Here is a 17,915-nt window from a genome sequence, read left to right on the forward strand (position 1 = left end):
TTAAAAAGGTAATGCTCCAAATGTGAAAAGTGCGAAGTAGTGCAGCATCAACTTACTGAGCCTGAAATTCCCAGCTTTCCCAAGCATCAGAAGCATGAAATTAACAAAGACTGATCAGTTTCACTGCTGATATTCAGAATCCTGCAAGTTATCAAGAATCATGGTCATTTCATGTAGCTACAGCTTGCAGAAGCAATGAGACAGAAGAGAGATCCTGCAGTTATTTGCCAATTTAAAACGTCCCAGAAGATGAGAACCAAGAGGGGGAAGGAGTAGCAGACGTGTCTTCTTCCCCCGAAACTTAAAGCACCTGTTACATGATTAGGAAAAATGAGATTCCCAAACAGCATCCAGGGTAACAACCTGATACAAAGATGAGCAGCTATTAGAAGGCTAGCCAATCCATTATCCTTGAAACTCTCCAGTGTAGTTTCCCCCACATCTTTCACATATACCTCTGGGCTATTAGGTTTAGTTCTCCAGCTAGCAGACATCTAGTAAAATGCCAATCGATACCTGTGCTGGTCTTTGGTTTCAAGAACTCAGACAAGTGTTTCCAGAAAGGGGAAAAAAATGTTATTTATTCAGTATGCAAGATAGGAGCTTAGGGGCATCATTGCTTATTCCAGCTGAATGACTATAGGAAAGTATGCACATTAAAATGCACTTTAAAACTGAATCACTGGCATGTGAGACTTGGATACACAAAAGATTATTTACAATTTTATCTGTAATCCAGGGCACGTAATATCCCAGACTGGAAAGAACCAACAATACACTAGGGAAATGACATTTCAATCTAACCAAAGAGAGTGGGCAGATGGGTAGAACCAATGAGTCTGTTAAATTTAAAAATCTGACCATGGGAACAATACAAAAGGTTAAATTTGCATGATTAAAAGGTCAGACATTTATTTAATGTTAAGTTGTTTTGGCCACTGCAGTTGCCAACCACCACAAATTAAATACATGATGTTAAAAGCACAGGTGTATGTTTAACATTAATCCAGCAACTGAGACTGTCTGCAGACTTACCTGTACAGAGCTGAAAGATTTTCAAAGCATTCTGAAAAAGGAAGATCTTTAATCCAGCTGTGGATTCACAACACAACATTCTCTTCACTAGCTTATTGGCATGAAAATAAATACCACTGAGAAAACAGATGGGACCATGTGAATGTTATTTTTATCTGTTCCAAAAAATAATTCTACTGGAGTTATGTGCATTGAATGAGTGAGGGCGAGAGCAGTCTGAGGGATCTGTAACACAGATTGTGAGCAGCTGTGAGCTTTGTACCTGTTTGACGGAGAGGGAGCTTCAAATTGAGGCACTTTACTATCCTCACTGCCGGGCGAATACAAGCCACTCATTTCCTGAAACAGAGAGCCAAATTACAACAAAAACACAAAGATGTGCGGGCAGTAGACGCCTTTCAAGTACATAGTTTTGGTGTATGAATTAATGTTTGTAGTAGGTAGCCAACAGTATCTAATTTTGTTTAATTCATACTAGGGAATCTCTTCTCTTTTCCCAGTAACTTTGATTCCTATTTCCTTACTTTCTGCTGCCATTCTAATTGGTCTTCTCATGGCCTGTTGCCAGGGTACCTTGCTCAAGGATCAAGATAGCGTTAGAGATCAATGCTTCTATCCTGCCACCTCCAGCTCAGAAACAGCAATATGGCCATTTCCCCACAAAATGCATCTTGCATGGCAAGTCACTTGTTCTGCCATCACCTTACTAAGAGAGAGATGAAAACTTCTTCCTAAAATAGCCTTTGCAACTACAAAAGAATGTGGAATTTGGGCCAAAGGAAGAATACATGAGGGATTTAGCAGAACCAGGAAAGACTAGTTCACCCATTAGGCTTCAGCAGCATCACCTGCAACTTATAGGGCAAACGCATCATCTAAAAAGATCAGGCAGAAGCTGTGGCCTAGTCACCTTCCTTCCCCTACTTCATACACACATGCCCCTTTCTAAATCTACAATCAGCCAAAATGTTGCATCTGTTTCTTTCAGAGGTGGACAGATCTTGCATCTATTATGCATGACTGTCATCTTCATCTCAGACCATTGCAAGGTGTTCTACAAAAACACAACACCTTAAAATGTATCTAGAAGCTGAAGCTAGTGCACAATGCTGTAGCTTTTGGACTACAGGGTAAACTATCTTTTTCCTGCAAGAATTCTGCATCAAAAGGTGAAATATTCTGCATATGGTATTCTAAAGTCCTGTAAAAGTCTCCATGTCTACTTACCAAAATATTGCAACATAATCACCCATTCTAAAGTATTTGCGAACAAGTATTTTTAAATAAGCTACCAAAACAACTGAAAAATGTGTGAATATATTGTGCTCTTTTGCAGAATTTTCAGAATTTTATATTTTTCAATGCAGATTTCTCTCAAGAGTTACCAAGGTTCTGCATGGTACAATCTGAGTGTGGGTAGGTTGGTGGAGAGTCTGGATGCAGAGTGAGGTGAAGATAGTTAGGGCTTCATGGGAGCAGGGGAGAGGTATTTAGCCTGATGGAGGGAGTCAGGGTGCAGGTGGTTGGGGCTCGGTCAAGATTGAGTCAGGGTGTTCCTGATATGGGGGTGGGGGTCAGCAAGAGAATTCCAGATGTGCAGGTGTCTGTACAGACAGCTGCTTTAATTGGGGATGATAAGGCTCTTAAGATTACTCAGTCCACCAACAGTAAACCAATGCAATTGACGAGCCACTCTTTTTACCAAGACAGTGACTTTCAGTGCCAAGGTAGGCTGAAGTTCTAAACAAAGAAAAAAAAACACACCTGGAAAAAAATGATTTGAATAGATCCCTTTCATCAATGCCTGTGGGCATTTAGTAAACGAATAAACACAAAGAGCATCAGCTGTTCATTTTTCCATTACTGAAGCAATGGCCATAAATTTCATGCAGCATCATACAGAGAAGCAAACAATTTGAAGGTAATGAAACAATGCCAGAGTTGCAACAAATGTTTGGGCTCCTCACCTCCACTCGTTTAATATCCTCTTCCAGGACACTTAGCTCTTTCTGGATCTGCTCCAGTTGCTGTGGATGAAAGGATAAAAGAAATCTAAGCCAATTTGTACTGGAATAACTACAGACATCAAGCAATGGACTTAATTTGACCTCAATTAAATTAGCAAAGCCCATATTACATACAATCACTATACACAAAAGTGCAAACAGTTAAAGAAGCAAACTACATTGAATGAAACTTACAGTCGGGAAATAAAAACAGTACAAGCAAAATTATATTGTTCAAAAGTAGGCACAAAAGGCTTCAGACGATTATTAAAATATAATATTTTGTGCTTTTCTAAACTCCTCCCTTACAGGTGTAGTACCCAGAGGAACTGAGACCTCATCTGGGGTGAGTGAAGTCTCAGCTGAGAGCCAGCTGACCTTTAGCTCATGTGGTAGAGTGCAGGGCTTTAGCCCCTATGCTCGCAGGTTCTATCCCTAGGGCTGGCAACCCAGGTCTGTTGGCGTTACCACTGGTGTACTGGCTGGGAAGAACTGCTGGAAGGTCTCAGAAGCTCAGGATGCACTTCCTCAGCCCAGGGAAGCATGTTGTACCCAGAGGAACTGAGACCTCATTGGGGCAAGTGAAGTCTCTGCTCTACAGCCTTGGCTCAGCACCAGCTCACCTTTAGCTCACGTGGTAGAGTGCAGGGCTTTAGACCCTACATTTCCAGGTTCTAGCCCTACAGCTGGCAACCCAGGCCTGTCAGCATTACACAGGGATCCAACAGTTTTGTTTTGTTTTGTTTTTTAATACAAATAATTGTGGCTTGACACCCCAAGAGTCATAGGGATCACAATTTTTCATCAAATGCAGATGTCTAACACAAAATCAAATCCTCCAACTCCCTTTGTGAAATATGAATTAGTATTTGTTTCATAAAAACATGCCAAAATTAACAGTATCCGGTTGCAGAAGCTGGAAATGGACAATGGGAGAGGGACCACTTGATGTTTACCCGTTCTGTTCACTCCCTCTGAGACATCTGGCATTGCCTACTATTGGAAGATAGGACACTCAGCTAAATGAACCTTTGATTTGACCTAGTAGTATGGCTGTTCTTATGACCTTCTGCCTCTCTGAAAAGTCTTCCATTAAATTGCCGGAGAAATGATCTTATTAAGTCTCCATGACACTTGCAAGGGTATGGCTTTGGCTAGGTCTCTCACAGAAAGACGGAAGCTTAATCCAGCATCCCTAAAGCTATGCAAGTCTTCAGTAGCTATTTAGAGGAAATATCTATCCAATCACTAACAACTTCACATTATTCCTGTGCATCCTTTGGGTGCCTCCCACCCAAACCTACATGCAAGCAGTGAGGACATAGCATGAGATATTCAAAATTCAACTTAGCCACAAAAGAAAGTGGGATATCTGCATGTTAGAATTTTGCTAAGAGGCTCTGCTACAACTATATGTATTGGTAACAAACAAAAGCAAAGCTTCACTGTAAGTCTGGTTCACCAAGACACACAGGACTAATAGAGGCTGTTACAGCAGGGAACCTGGCTGTCCAAGTGCTATTTCAGTGTCAATTTAATTCACTGCATTAAACGCCTTTGATGACCCCCTTTGGGGCTATGTTTTAAAAACTGTTACTAAGTGGGCATGCCAAAATCTCTGGGAAAAAAAGTGCAATGCATCTTTTTTAAACAGACACTTTCGTGGAAACCTCTCAAGTCACTCAAACTCAAAGGCATCTGTCTGGTTCATCATAAACTCCAATGCCGATCTGCACACTGCTCCCCAATAAACAGCAGCTTGAATGCTTAAGTTTGACCCTTAAACCATTGTTTTTCTGCAAAGCTTTTTATTGGAGATGTCTTTCTAAAGTACCCACCACTGAACAGAGTCTACTATGTCAGCGCTACAATACATCAGAGAGGTAGCCAAGTTAGTCTGCATCTTCAAAAACAACACGAAGTCCTGTGGCACCTTATGGACTAACAGATAATTTTGGAGCATAAGCTTTTGTGGGCAAAGACCCACTTCGTCAGATGTACATAGTGGAAATTCCAGAGGAAGGTCTAATTATACAGGCTCATGGAGAGGCGGGGGTGGGGGCGGGCAGGGAGAGTCCCAGTCAAGAAGAGGGCCAGAGTTGATGAGGTCTGTTCAGTCAAAGGAGGATGTGGCCCATTATCAGCAGCTAATGGGGAGGCATGAACAGCAAGAGAGGGAAAACTGCTTTTGTAATTGGCCAGCCATTCCCAGTCTCTGTTCAATCCTTGGTTGATGGTGTCAAACTGCAGAGCTGCAATTAATTTGCAAATTTCTCTTCAGAGTCTGTTTAAGTGTTTTTGTTGCAGGATGGCTACTTTTAAATCTGTTACTGATTGTCCAGGGAGGTTGAAGTGTTCTTCTGTAGATTTTTGTATGTTACCATTCCTGATATCTGATTTGCATCCATTTATTCTTTTATGGAGAGACTGTCCAGTTTGGTCATGTAAACTGAAGTGGGACATTGCTGGCGCATGATGGCATATATTATATTTGTAGATGTGCAGGTGAATGAGCCCCTGATGGTATGGCTGACGTTAGGTCCTGTGATGATGTGACTGATGTAGATATGTGAGCAGAGTTGGCAGCGAGGTTTGTTGCAGGGATTGGTTCCAGGTTTAGAGTTACTGTGGTATGGTCTGTAGCTGCTGGTGAGACTTTGTTTCAGGTTGGTGGGCCATCTGTAGGCGAGGACTGGTCTGCCTCCCAAGGTCTACAATAGGCAACTCACTAGCCCAATCACATTAAGAGTTAACAATTTAACATTAAAAAGGCTTTTCTCCATAAAGACAGTAAAAAGAGGGGAAGGAAAACCAATAATGATTTTTAGAAGATCCCTCTTCCTCAGAGTTAGGCAGCACTGCACTCATGCACTGATCTCACCCTCTGAAGTTCTGGGCTCATTTATTTTGGTCACAAATGCTATTAGTTGAGGGATTTAAATGTACAAAACCACTGCATGCTGCAAGTGGCAGCATCTGCTTAAAATAAACATAACTAGAACAATAATGGGTACTGTAAGTGTGGCTCAGTGGTTCTACACCTGCAACCTGGACAGCACACAGCTGTGACCCCCATTACATCCTCCAGACCATACAGGTAGTATTGGACCAGCCCTCAGTACTGAATAGGTTGGCAACCACTGGGTTAGAGGTAGTATTAGCAAAGCTGCCTGCAGCATGTGTCCTAGTTATGCTCAGCTCTGGCTGCCAGCATCATTAATCCCTTATTTTCAAAATCTCCATATTAAAAAAGATTTCAAAAATGAAGCATGAGATGAATATCAGGAAATCTGCTCTACATTTATTATTCTACAACAAATTGGCTTGCAGTAAGAGATTAGCAATCGGGGAAAAAAAATGCAGGTGCTGCAGTCATCTGAGGCAAAAAAAGTGGGCTCCATTACATACACCCAAGAACAGAGACTTGTTAGTATCCAACTTCTATTCACTCTAGTTTCCTTTGTTGTTTCCAACAGCTGTCTCTATCAATAGAAGGACAAATATTTTAAAGAAAGCATAGACTTATCAGATAGTTATTTTTACATTCACTGCTAAGGACTGATCTCATCCTACTCCCTGGAGGGTTTAAATGGTTAAAAAAACAAGCCCTGCCTGTTTTAACACAATTGACAGTCCCTGGAACAGCAGTGGGTGTTCCAGGCAAAGGCAGGTGTGTTGGGGGAGCTGTGTGATTCAAGATTCAGACGTATTACAATCAGGTGGTGCTGCTATAACATTTAGGATGTAGACAGCAGTATTCGTCACATTTTGAGGAGTACTAATTCTATGCACAAACATTTTAAAAGAAACACGTCTCCAGAAAACATCAACATTCAGCCAGCTGCACAAGCTAAATAGCTTAACATTTGAACAGATCAATTTAGATGCCATCATGTGCCATGACATGTCTAAAGGACATGAATGCTTTATTTGGTTTAACTTTAGTCCAACAAAAAACCTGAAATCAGTTTTTCATTCTGATTACACTCTTCAATGCATAACAATGATGTGCATCAATTATAGGCAGTTATCTGATTATTTCTCTTCTCTGAAAAGCTACTCTATTTATAGCAGCCCCACAACTCCTGCCACCTGTGTCCTGCAGACTTAGGGCAAGTCAGATTCGATCAATGGGACAGTACTTGGCTCTACTCATTTTGGAACTGTGGTAGTAAAAATAATTCCAGAGCTGTGCTATACTCAATTTCTGTTAAAATAAATGTGACGACTTATCTTAAACCCCTGTACTCCTCCAATTCACTCTGTCTTTGGACAAAGCTTCTAGCTGACTCCAAGAGCACCCCAGTTGTTGTTCTTCAATCCCAATAGATCTTCTCCATGTTGTTCGAGGTAGGCCTGTTTCTTGAGGGTTCCATTTGAGAGTACATTCTTATAACCCTACTCCCGCTGGAAACATTTTTGTAGAGCTAAGAAGGGCTAATCTGATCAGTGTTAATTAGACGGAATCTTTTCACTCCAGTAAGCCTTTAAAAAAGTTAATTTATCTGTACAAAGCCCATACTACCTACAGCCAGGTCTACTATTGCTAGTCCGGGACTAATTATTTTCTACTGTGAGGTTTCACTGCTGAAGATTACATGAACTAAGTGTAACGTCCACCATCTTAAAGCCATAGTTATGGATGTCTCTGTATCCAATTTATATAAGCCCCATGGATGTGTAAACTTAATACCAAGCAGTTGTCTCGCATATCTGTAAAACACACCAAAGTTTTCAGGCTAGGAACTCTGATGACCTCTTGTACTGTTTTGTTTGGAAAAGAGACGGATTTACAAGCTTGGTACAGAATTTCAGCCACAGCAATGGAGAAATTTGAAACCTTGGCTTCCTGCTATTACAGCATAATAGAGGATGAAAAGACATGAGATTCCCTAAAACATTTAATCACTCTGAAGTTAAGAATACCTTGTACCTCCACAATTTACTATAATTTCTCCTTCAGTGAAACAGAATGGAAGGCCACTTTATTTTGAAAGCAAGTCCCCAGTAGAAGTAAAATGTGCACTAATGAGATGCCACTGACAGAGCCTGAGTCACATGACTAGGAAAGTCACCCTAGAGAGAAATAACATTGCAACAGGGTGAAGTGCTTCAAATGGAAGCTTGATTACCAAATAAAAACTTGAATCCTATAGCTTCTTCTGCTCTGTGAAAGATACCAGAAAGTACCCTTGTGAGAAGTGGTGTTGTATCAGTAGAAACTGAAGTGGCTGGAGATGAAGAGGAACTTGACAACAAGCAAGTTCTCTAAAAAGGGGGAGGTGAGAAAACCCCTGCTGGCTGTGGAGGATAAAATCCTTATGCTATACAGGAAAAAACCAAAACCAAAACCAAAACCAAACGACCCCCCCTCGTCCAAAAAAAAAACAAAAAAAACCCACAACAGGGTATGTCCTCAAGTCTGTGGAAATAGAACTGGCTGGATCCTGAAATGGGTGAAACCCATCCCAGTTTGGGTCTCCCTCCAAGTCAATGCAGCACAGAAAAAAAATAGAAACAGTTCATGAGATTTTAGTTTTGGTCATATTAAAACATAATCATAAAATATTTTATAATTGTATTACAAAGGTTTTGAACTCCAAGCACTTAATATGTCAACACACGAGTACAGCAATGTCTTTTAATATGAGACAACACCAATTTTTTCATTTGAGAAAAAAAAAAAGCCCTACCAAAATAAGTCAGACATGTATCAATAATAAATTAAAGCCTCTTACTTTGTTCCCCACATACTACTGATTTTCTTGGTTTGCTGTCATCTAATTGAGTTCTAACATCCCTTATTAAAAGGCTTTAGAGGCAAATAAGCTTAAATAACCGAGCTTTTAAAGACAAGGGCTAGGAAAGTCCTGTTATAGCTATAAATCCATCCCAGGAGTCTTAGAATGCAATCAAGAATTTGTGACAGCACAGAGCATGACTGATACCTAGTTTTGTCACCTATACTTGCATACCATTATCCTTTCCATGTGTGGCTCTGAAGCATAAGGTTTGACAGGTAAAGTGATTAGCAAGAGCTAATCACAACCCTGGAGATTTCAGACTTCCAATTTCCTGTGATTATACCACAATCCTTACATCTACTATTTCACCTCTTTATTATAGAGAAAAAAGAAAAAGGTTGAGACGCATTGAGGAAACAGAAAGAAAGCAAGCCTATTCCGAAATGCTAAACAGGCAATTTCAGCAGAACAAAGCTGTGGAACACTTCATGATTTACTTCTAGAGGAATTCAGCGCCACCACACACTGCTGAATTTGGCAGAAATTAACATTGTACAAACTGAATTTCCTCCCCTCCACCCCAGAAATGGGCTGCATTGCTGCTGGCCGCTACCAACAGCCACTGGATCTGGCAGAACCCAGCCCACACATAGACACTGTCCAAGATAGGGTGAGGGAGCTAGTAATGTCCCTGGAAACTGCAATCCCCAGCATGCTCTGCTGGAACAAGATGCCAGCATGCTGAAAACTTCATGCGGGCATGTGGCTATTTTTCTGTCTATAACCCTTGGGGGTGAGGGGCAGAGCAAGGGGGAGGCCCTGAAGATGAGCTTGGTGGGACATCGGTGTTGTGTCTGGCCCAGTGGCTTGGCTTACAGAGGTGGGCAATGCAAGGGGAAAAGAAAAAAGAAACTGGGTAGTTACAAAGGTTTCGTCAACATCTGGGGGGGTGGGGGTGGGGTGAGAGAATGTGTACACATACTGTTACAGATCTATTTGGATGGGTATTGCTAAAATAAACTGAAACAGGCATGATTATGTACTGTGATAGACAAGAAACGTGAGAATGTAAGGACTACTCTGTTCATCTAGGATACTCACCTGCTGAAAAATAATACTTATTGCATGATACGTGGCAGAGGCCTTGTTAAATAAATGCAAACTCTGATTTAGTGCAGCATTAAGTATATGAGATAAAAATAAATCACAAATTCCAGTAAAGACGTAAAAGCAGTATTTATATCACTGAGCTACGTTCTAGGATACTCATATTAGCAGACCGCTCTTTCTCTATGCAATAATATGATTCTTGAAATAAGTGAATGCACCCATACCCATAGACCTTACACTTTAGATTTATGGATTCAGAACTTCTTCTTCAGTTACCAAGACTTGGGGTATGGTCATTCCCAAGTCTGTGGCCTTCATGAGCATGAAACGCACAGAAAGGCATGTGATAAAAGGTCTTTCTTTAAAGTTCCGCGTACGGTTGAGTTGTGCTTTTGCTTTGTTCTAAAAGAACACTGGACAATTAAATTTAGAATTATTTTTAAATGAATATAGATAAATATGCCATGAGAAAATGCATTATTATTCTTAAATCTCCAAAATAAAATTAAAACCAGAACAAAAATTGTATTTGTGTGATATAGCTGAGTTAACAATGCTGTTCTGAAGTCTTAAAAATTTTTAACATTGGTATTTTAAATAATCATGTACATGCAGCTGTAGCAAGAAGTTTTCCTTAAAAAAAAAAAAATTAAAAATTTCAGAGCTATTTCGCTTAACCTTAAGAAGCCCCTTACTCTACATCATGGGTGTCCAACCTTTTGGCTTGACTAGGCCGCATTGAGTGAAGAGGAATTGTCTTGGGCCGCATATAAAATATATAATATAGTTAATATATATATATAAATCCCATAATAATGTTAAAAGTTTACAATCTTGTGGGGCCGCATTACCAGCTGTCCAGGGCCGCATGCGGCCTGCGGGCTGGACACGCCTGCTCTACATCTTTTTCTGCAGATTTTAACGCACAGTGTCACGCTTTATGAAGCGCAGAAATTAAGAGAGGGAAGAGATCCATTAAGATAGCAAAGACTATGCCCAGCCCAGAATGGCAGTCTTGTGTAGAATCTACTTTTGAACTGCTTGAGTGCTAGTATGCTCTTCCATTTCTTAGCAGAAGTTATTCCAGTCTAGTAAACTCCACATTTGAAGTAATGAATCCTGATTTGAACTTGAATTTGTCTGTCAGTTTCAACCCATTACTGCTCCCAAAGGGCATTATCCACTGATGAGCGTCATCAATTTCAACGGGCTTTGGATCAGGCCTTATATGTTACTGAGCGACTCTGGACAGTTCCCGTATTATCACGGGTGTTTACATCCTGCAAACATTTTAGGCTTAAACCCCTGTTGGCCAGCAGTTGGACAGATCAAACAGCAAAGCCATACATGTTCTACTTTAATAGTAACAGAGAGGTAACCACGGTTGTCTGTATTCTAACAAAACAAACCAGCTGTTATGTAGCACTTTAAAGACTAACAAAAATGATTTACTCGGTGAAGAGTTTTCCTTGGACAGACCCACTTCATCACATTATGAAGCGGGTCTCTCCCACAAAAGCTCATCACAGAATAAATAATTTTTGTTAGTCTTTAACGTACTATATTACTGCTGGTTTTGTTATGTTCTACTTTAAGTCTTTCATCAGAAATCCACCCCTCTAGATTCCTAGCCATTTTGAAGTCCTTTTATTGCAGTTCTTTACAATTGTTTGGTATATTTCTGATACTAAGGTGTGCAGCATTGTTGAACATTCCAGGTGTAGTTTCATTAGTGATGCAACAAATGGGACCAAATATTTCCATAGTTTCCAGAGTTTGTAACACCGCATGTTCAATGGGGGTTGAAGCCTAAAATAGTTGCAGGATATAAATACCCAGTGATAATACCTACAGATCAGCACTCAAAAAAAGGAAACAATTCACCTGATATATGAGTTTGTAACACTGCATGTGGCAGAAGACCCAACTTTATGTCCAGCATCATCTCCATGTCTCTCATTTTGTTTTGGTATTTTTATTAAGTCCCTGTTCACCCAATTCTCATTGTCAGCCTTAAGGACTTTTTCCATGCTGTATCACCTTCCTTTTATGTTTCCTGTTTCAAATCTCTTTTTTATTTCCTGCTCATTTCTACGAAATCCTACCCCGAGTACTTTTACATTAATTCTGTGTTCTTTTGGACCTTTACAATTTATCCCAATTTGTTACTGGGTGAGTGAAATTAATAGTGACATTTCTGACACATTGTGGAAATGCCTATCAGCTTTCTTGCTCTTTCCATCTTCTCCTCACACTGCATCTTGTTTCAAGAATTTGCTGCAAGTTGCCAGTGTGGACTCTTTCTCTAACAACTGCCTCTCCCCACATGGTTTCAACCAACAATATGAAAAAAAGGCAACAGATTGAAAACTGAAGCGGTCATATTTCAACTAATCTATTCCCAGTATTTCAAATATTCTTCTGCAGCTGAGAATCTTCTCCTGTGAGGAGAGGACAGGCTGGTCTGAAATTATGATTTAAAAACAGAAGAAAGCCCCCTCACCCAGTTGCAGAACCAAACAAAAATCTGCTACCTCTTTTTTATTTCTCCTGGCAACCTTGAGGAATTCCATGAGGATCTGTAGTTGAGCAGCATGAGACTCCTGTAACAGAAAATATATTCAAAGAGAAACAAAAATAAATTAACGTTACACATAAGGATTCAGAGCATGTATGCAAACAAATCACTGTCAATTAGAGGGAGGGGAAAGAAGCATCACATTAAGCCAAATTACAAGTAATGTGGTTTACTTTGCATCACAGGTTTCAAAGTTTTGGTTGGCACATGGCAAAGTTTGACATTCTTCCTTTCTGCATTACAGATATCTAACAAGCAAATCACAATTTTCAATCTCGCCTTGTTTGTAGTGATTCCAGACCCTTCTGGAGAAAAGGCTGCTCACATGCTCATCTTCCACAGTTGGCAGCTCTTGAACTTTCACCTCTAATCATTAGGCTCAACTGGAATAATCTGGTACCAGAAAGTGACAAAACTTTTCTCAAAGTGAACATTCCCCAGAAGCACAAAAGCAAGCTTCGGTAATGGAAAGTAAATCCACTGGTGGAGATTAGCTGTTTTGGGGAAAGGAAAGATGTGTAGGAAACCAAAACAAATTAATTTATTGCCTTTTCTCTGCAATGACCAGAAACTTGAAACAGCAAGAAGGTAAGAGAAATGGAGCTTATTTTTCTACTTCTAACATCAGAATAGCACTAATACGAGATGGGCACATGGGAGAGCAATTTGTACAGACCTTAGAAAAATTTGTTTACAAGCTCAAACATAGGCCAGGAGAATGAACTCGGGGGTCCATTAACGTACAAGGAAGCTGAGGATATAGGTACTTTTCTGGTTTGGCTCCTTTGCTGTTGTATGCTTCCATGACAGGAACCAGAAAAGGAAGTGGGTAAAATTTAGAGAGCACACATTAGTTTTTAAATCTGAATGGGTGTGTTCAAATGTGTAAGTGAAGCATTACTACTTACGCATCTAGATGATACTCTGATAATTGAACAAGATATAAACTCTCCATTTCAAGCACTCTCTCCATACTCGTGGCCACAGAAGGAGAACCTGACATGTTTCACATGTGTCATTCCACAGCTTCCAGGAAAAAAAAAAATTACTTCAAGCCCAATTGAAAACTTCAACAAATAGCATTCCAAGGTTGGGGGCGGGGGGGGGAGAGCCCGGAGGGTGTCTTCTCCTTGTATAGGGAAGTGGTCACGTAAATCCCCATGCAATCTGTTTAAAGGACCTCTTTTACACTTAATATAGTGATTTTACCAGAAAGGTAAAAGGGATTTGATTTTAGAATAAAAGCAACCCAAAGCCAAACACAAAGACTGTGACTTAATAGATCTTGAAGGACTCCAAAGAGTTCAGAACAATTTTTGACCGATGAACATATCGCCACCAGCACAGTCTGCCGTTCATGTGTAAGCTGCCATCTAACTCCACCTCCAACCCTAGAACACAGACCCTCAAAACACATTTCTTCATATATTGGGTTACAATAGGCCCGTCTCCTCTCACATCCAAACAAGCAGTCCTGTGGCACCTTAGAGACTAACAAATGTATTAGGTCATAAGCTTTCACGGGTAAGAACCACTTCAACAGATAAGTTGGATTCTGTAACTTCCACTCCAACCTATATATAGCAGCAATAAAAAGTTCCCTGTCATCAGTAGGACACGTTAATGAAGCAAATTAAGCTGGTTATGTCTCATTTACGGCATGTGATGTAGAAGTGTGAATATCAGAAGTGGAGAAATCACCCTTGTAAAGCGTTAAGATCTTTATTCAAGCTGGAATTAATGGTGCTTAATTTGTAAACAAATTCCAGTTCAGATGTCTCCCTCTGTGATCAGTAGGTAAAATTCTTTTGCAGAAGAATAGCTACCTTTAAATCTATTATTGAATGTTCAGAGAGGTTAAAATGTTCCCCTACGGGTTTGTGTGTGTTACCATTCCTGATGCTGGATTTGTGTTCATTTATCCTTGGCGCACTGTCCAGTTTGTCCAATGTGTACGACAGAGGGACATCGCTGGCTCTTGATGGCATGTTTCAAGTTAGCGGATATGCAGTATGAGCCCACAGATTCACAGGGCTGGAAGGGACCTCAGGAGGTCATCTAGTCCAGCCCCCTACTTCAAGCAGGATCAACTCCCACTAAGTCATCACAGCCAGGACATTGTCCAGCCGGGACTTAAAAACCTCAAGGGATGGAGAATCTACCACCTCTCTAGGCAACGCATTCCAATGCTTCACCACCAGCCTGGGGAAGTAGTTTTTCCTAATATCTAACCTGCACCTTTCCCTCTTCAACTTCTGACCATTACTCCTTGTTCTGCCATCTGACACCACTGAGAACAGTTTCTCACCCTCCTCTTTAGAGCTCCCCTTCAGGCAGTTGAAGGCTGCTATTAAATCACCCCTAAGTCTTCTCTTCCATAAACTAAACAAGCCCAAATCCCTCAGCCTATCCTCATAGGTCTTGTGCTCCAGACCCTTAATCATTTTTGTAGCCCTTCGCTGAACCTGCTCCAGCAAATCCACATCCCTTTTTGTACTTGGGGGGGGGGCCCAAAACTGGACACAATATTCCAGATGTGGCCTCACCAGTGCCGAATAAAGAATAACAACTACTACTTCAGATCTGCTCGAAACACTCCTCCTAATGCACCCTAGTATGCCGTTAGCCTTCTTGGCTACAAGGGCACACTGTTTACTCATATTCAGCCTTTCATCCACCATAACCCCTAAGTCCCTTTCCATCGTACTGCTGCTGACCCAGTCAGTCCCCAGCCTGTAACAATGCTTGGGATTCTTCCGCCCCATGTGCGGGACTCTACACTTCTCCTTATTGAAACACATCAGATTTCTTTTGGCCCAGTCCTCCAATTTATCCAGGTCCTACTGGATTCCATCTCCACCCTCCAACGAATCTACCTCTCCCCTAGTTTTGTGTCACCAGCAAACTTGCTGAGGGTGCAAGCCAGTCCCTCATCCAGGTCATTAATAAAGATGTTGAATAACACAGACCCCAGAACCGAGCCTGGCAGCACTCCGCTTGAAACAGACCACCATTCAGATATTGAGCCACTGACCACTACCCGTCGGGCCCGACCGTCAAGCCAGCTTTCTATCCATCTTATAGTCCAAGGATCCAGTCCATATTTCCTTAACTTGTGGACAAGAATGTTGTGGGAGACCATATCAAAAGTCTTGCTGAAGTCAAGGTATATCACATCCACTGACTTCCCCATGTCCACAGAGCTTGTTACCTCGTCACAGAAGCTAATCAGATTGATCAGGCAGGACTTGCCCCTGGTGAATCCATGTTGGCTACTTTTGATCACTTTCACCTCTTCAAGTGCTCCAGAATGGATTCCTTGAGGATTCCCTCTGTTATTTTCCCAAGGATTGAGGTAAGGCTGACAGGTCTATAGTTCCCTGGACTGTCCTCCTTTCCTTTTTTAAAGATGGGCACTATGTTTGCCTTCTTCCAGTCATCCGGTATCTCCCCCGATCTCCAAGAGTCTTCAAGGATAATGGCCAAAGGTTCAGCAATGACCTCTGCCAATTCCCTCAGTACCCTGGGGTGCATTAAATCCAGACCCATGGACTTGGGCACATCTAGTTTTTCTAGATAGCTCAGAACTTGTTCCTTCCCCACAGATGGCTGCCCTCCACCTTCCCATACTGCATTGTCTAGGACCGTCCTGGGGGAAGTTGACTTTGTCCGTGAAGACTGAGGCAAAAAAAGCACTGAGTACTTCAGCCTTTCCTGCATCATCTGTCACTAGGTTACCTCCCTCATCCAGTAATGGCCCCACACCTTCTCTGATAACCTGTTTATTGTTCACATGCCTGTAGAAACCCTTCTTGTTACTCTTCACACCCCTTGCCAGCTGCAGTTCCAATTGTGCTTTTGCTTTCCTGATTACTGCCCGGCATTCTCCAGCCATATGTTTATACTCCTCCTTAGTCAACTGTCCACTTTTCCATTTCTTGTACACATCCTTTTTTAATTTAAGCTGACTAAGGATTTCCTTGTTAAGCCAAGCTGGTTGCCTACCATGTTGACATTTCTTACTATGCATTGGGATTGTTTGTTCCTGTGCCTTCAGTAAGACTTCCTTAAAATACTGCCAGTTCTCTTCAACTCTTTTCCCCTTCATCTTCATTTCCCAAGGGATCCTGCTTATCCGTTCTCTCAGGGAGTCAAAGTCTGCTCTTCTGAAATCAAGGGTCTGTATGTTACTGCTCAGCTTTCTTACTTTTGTCCGGATCATGAAATGTTGTGGCTTTATCTTCCAGCAAGATAGCTAGTTCCAGCATTATACTCAAATACCAAATTACATTTGGGTTAATACAACATTGTTGTATTTCAGTTTATCACTGGTGACAGACTGCTTCACACTTCATGAACTTCCATGCTGCTCTGAGAAGCAAAACAACTGCAGTTTTGAGTATAAAAATGGAATGGGCCTGCTTTTCAGAGATGCTGATCTTTCAAATTCTCTGTAAATAGGGAGCAGTAAAAGCTAAAAGTTCGAGTTCCGGAATACTTCCTTCACACTGTAAATTAAATCAAACCAAGTGGAGTGCTCCTTGGAGTATTATTTAGTGAAATTCTCTATTTTTGCAGAACTTGAAGTCAAATGATCACTTAAATTATGTCAGAGAGAGAAAGATACAATACTCTAATTGCCACTTGCTTGGCAGGTCACCTTCTGTATTCCCTTTCCCACCGATATTATCTCTCAGCTTTCCCCTCAGCATGATTCTCTGCCTCAAGACAGACCATAAATTAATGCTTATTGTATCATATGGTGATACAGGCCAAAGTTTGTTGCTATCAAAGTCAGTGAGAAGGAGAAGTGTTCAATACTAGAGCAAGTGGGTTCTATAGAAAACCCTGAAATTAATTCTGTATTATGATCCCATTACCAAAAATACTTCCCTGTTTCTGCAAAGATATATATGATTAAATCACCATTAATTTTATTAACAACTGAAATAGGAGAAAAAAAGTTTCTTACTGCCTCTAACTGCTTCTTCTTTTGCACAAGCAGCTCCAACATCAAGTTAACATTGGCCAAGTCAAGATTATCTTGATCAGTTCCCAATAAATCTTGAAATATCTGCCATCTGTGTCCATTCTAAAAACAGGATAAGAGAGTACAGAAAGAGAAGGTAATACTGATCAGAGATGTTGGACACAAGATATCTAAACTAGTATTGCAGTATTTCATCCTTTGTATTGCAGTATTTCATCCAGAAAACAGTTATTTATCCTGTGCCATATTATACCTCAACATCACTTTATGTCATTGAGGAAGTGTTTCCAGGAATTGCCTTATGATAGGGTAGATTTATTCATTTACCACAAGCTAGGCACCACTAAAAAAGAAATTCAAGAACTTGCAAAATAGCAAGGCCAGATGAAAACTAACAGATAGAATTTTAGGAGTATAACTCTGTAATCCAAGATATTTTGTTACAGTGCAGG

General features: G+C 40.8%; 1 protein-coding gene across 2 annotated transcripts in view; it reads right to left on the reverse strand.

The window, feature by feature from the left end:
• COP1 (COP1 E3 ubiquitin ligase) overlaps window positions 1-17,915 on the reverse strand; it is a 163,441-nt gene that overhangs the window by 123,381 nt on the left and 22,145 nt on the right. For both annotated transcript variants that reach the window (XM_075003155.1, XM_075003156.1), the window contains exons 5-8: window positions 17,446-17,565; window positions 12,430-12,498; window positions 3,003-3,062; window positions 1,298-1,374 (exon numbers count right to left, since the gene is read on the reverse strand). In XM_075003155.1, the coding sequence (XP_074859256.1) occupies window positions 1,298-1,374; window positions 3,003-3,062; window positions 12,430-12,498; window positions 17,446-17,565 (326 nt within the window). The remainder of the gene's footprint in view (window positions 1-1,297; window positions 1,375-3,002; window positions 3,063-12,429; window positions 12,499-17,445; window positions 17,566-17,915) is intronic.

This window comes from Carettochelys insculpta, chromosome 9 (assembly GCF_033958435.1).
Source record: "Carettochelys insculpta isolate YL-2023 chromosome 9, ASM3395843v1, whole genome shotgun sequence".
NCBI lineage: Eukaryota > Metazoa > Chordata > Testudines > Carettochelyidae > Carettochelys > Carettochelys insculpta.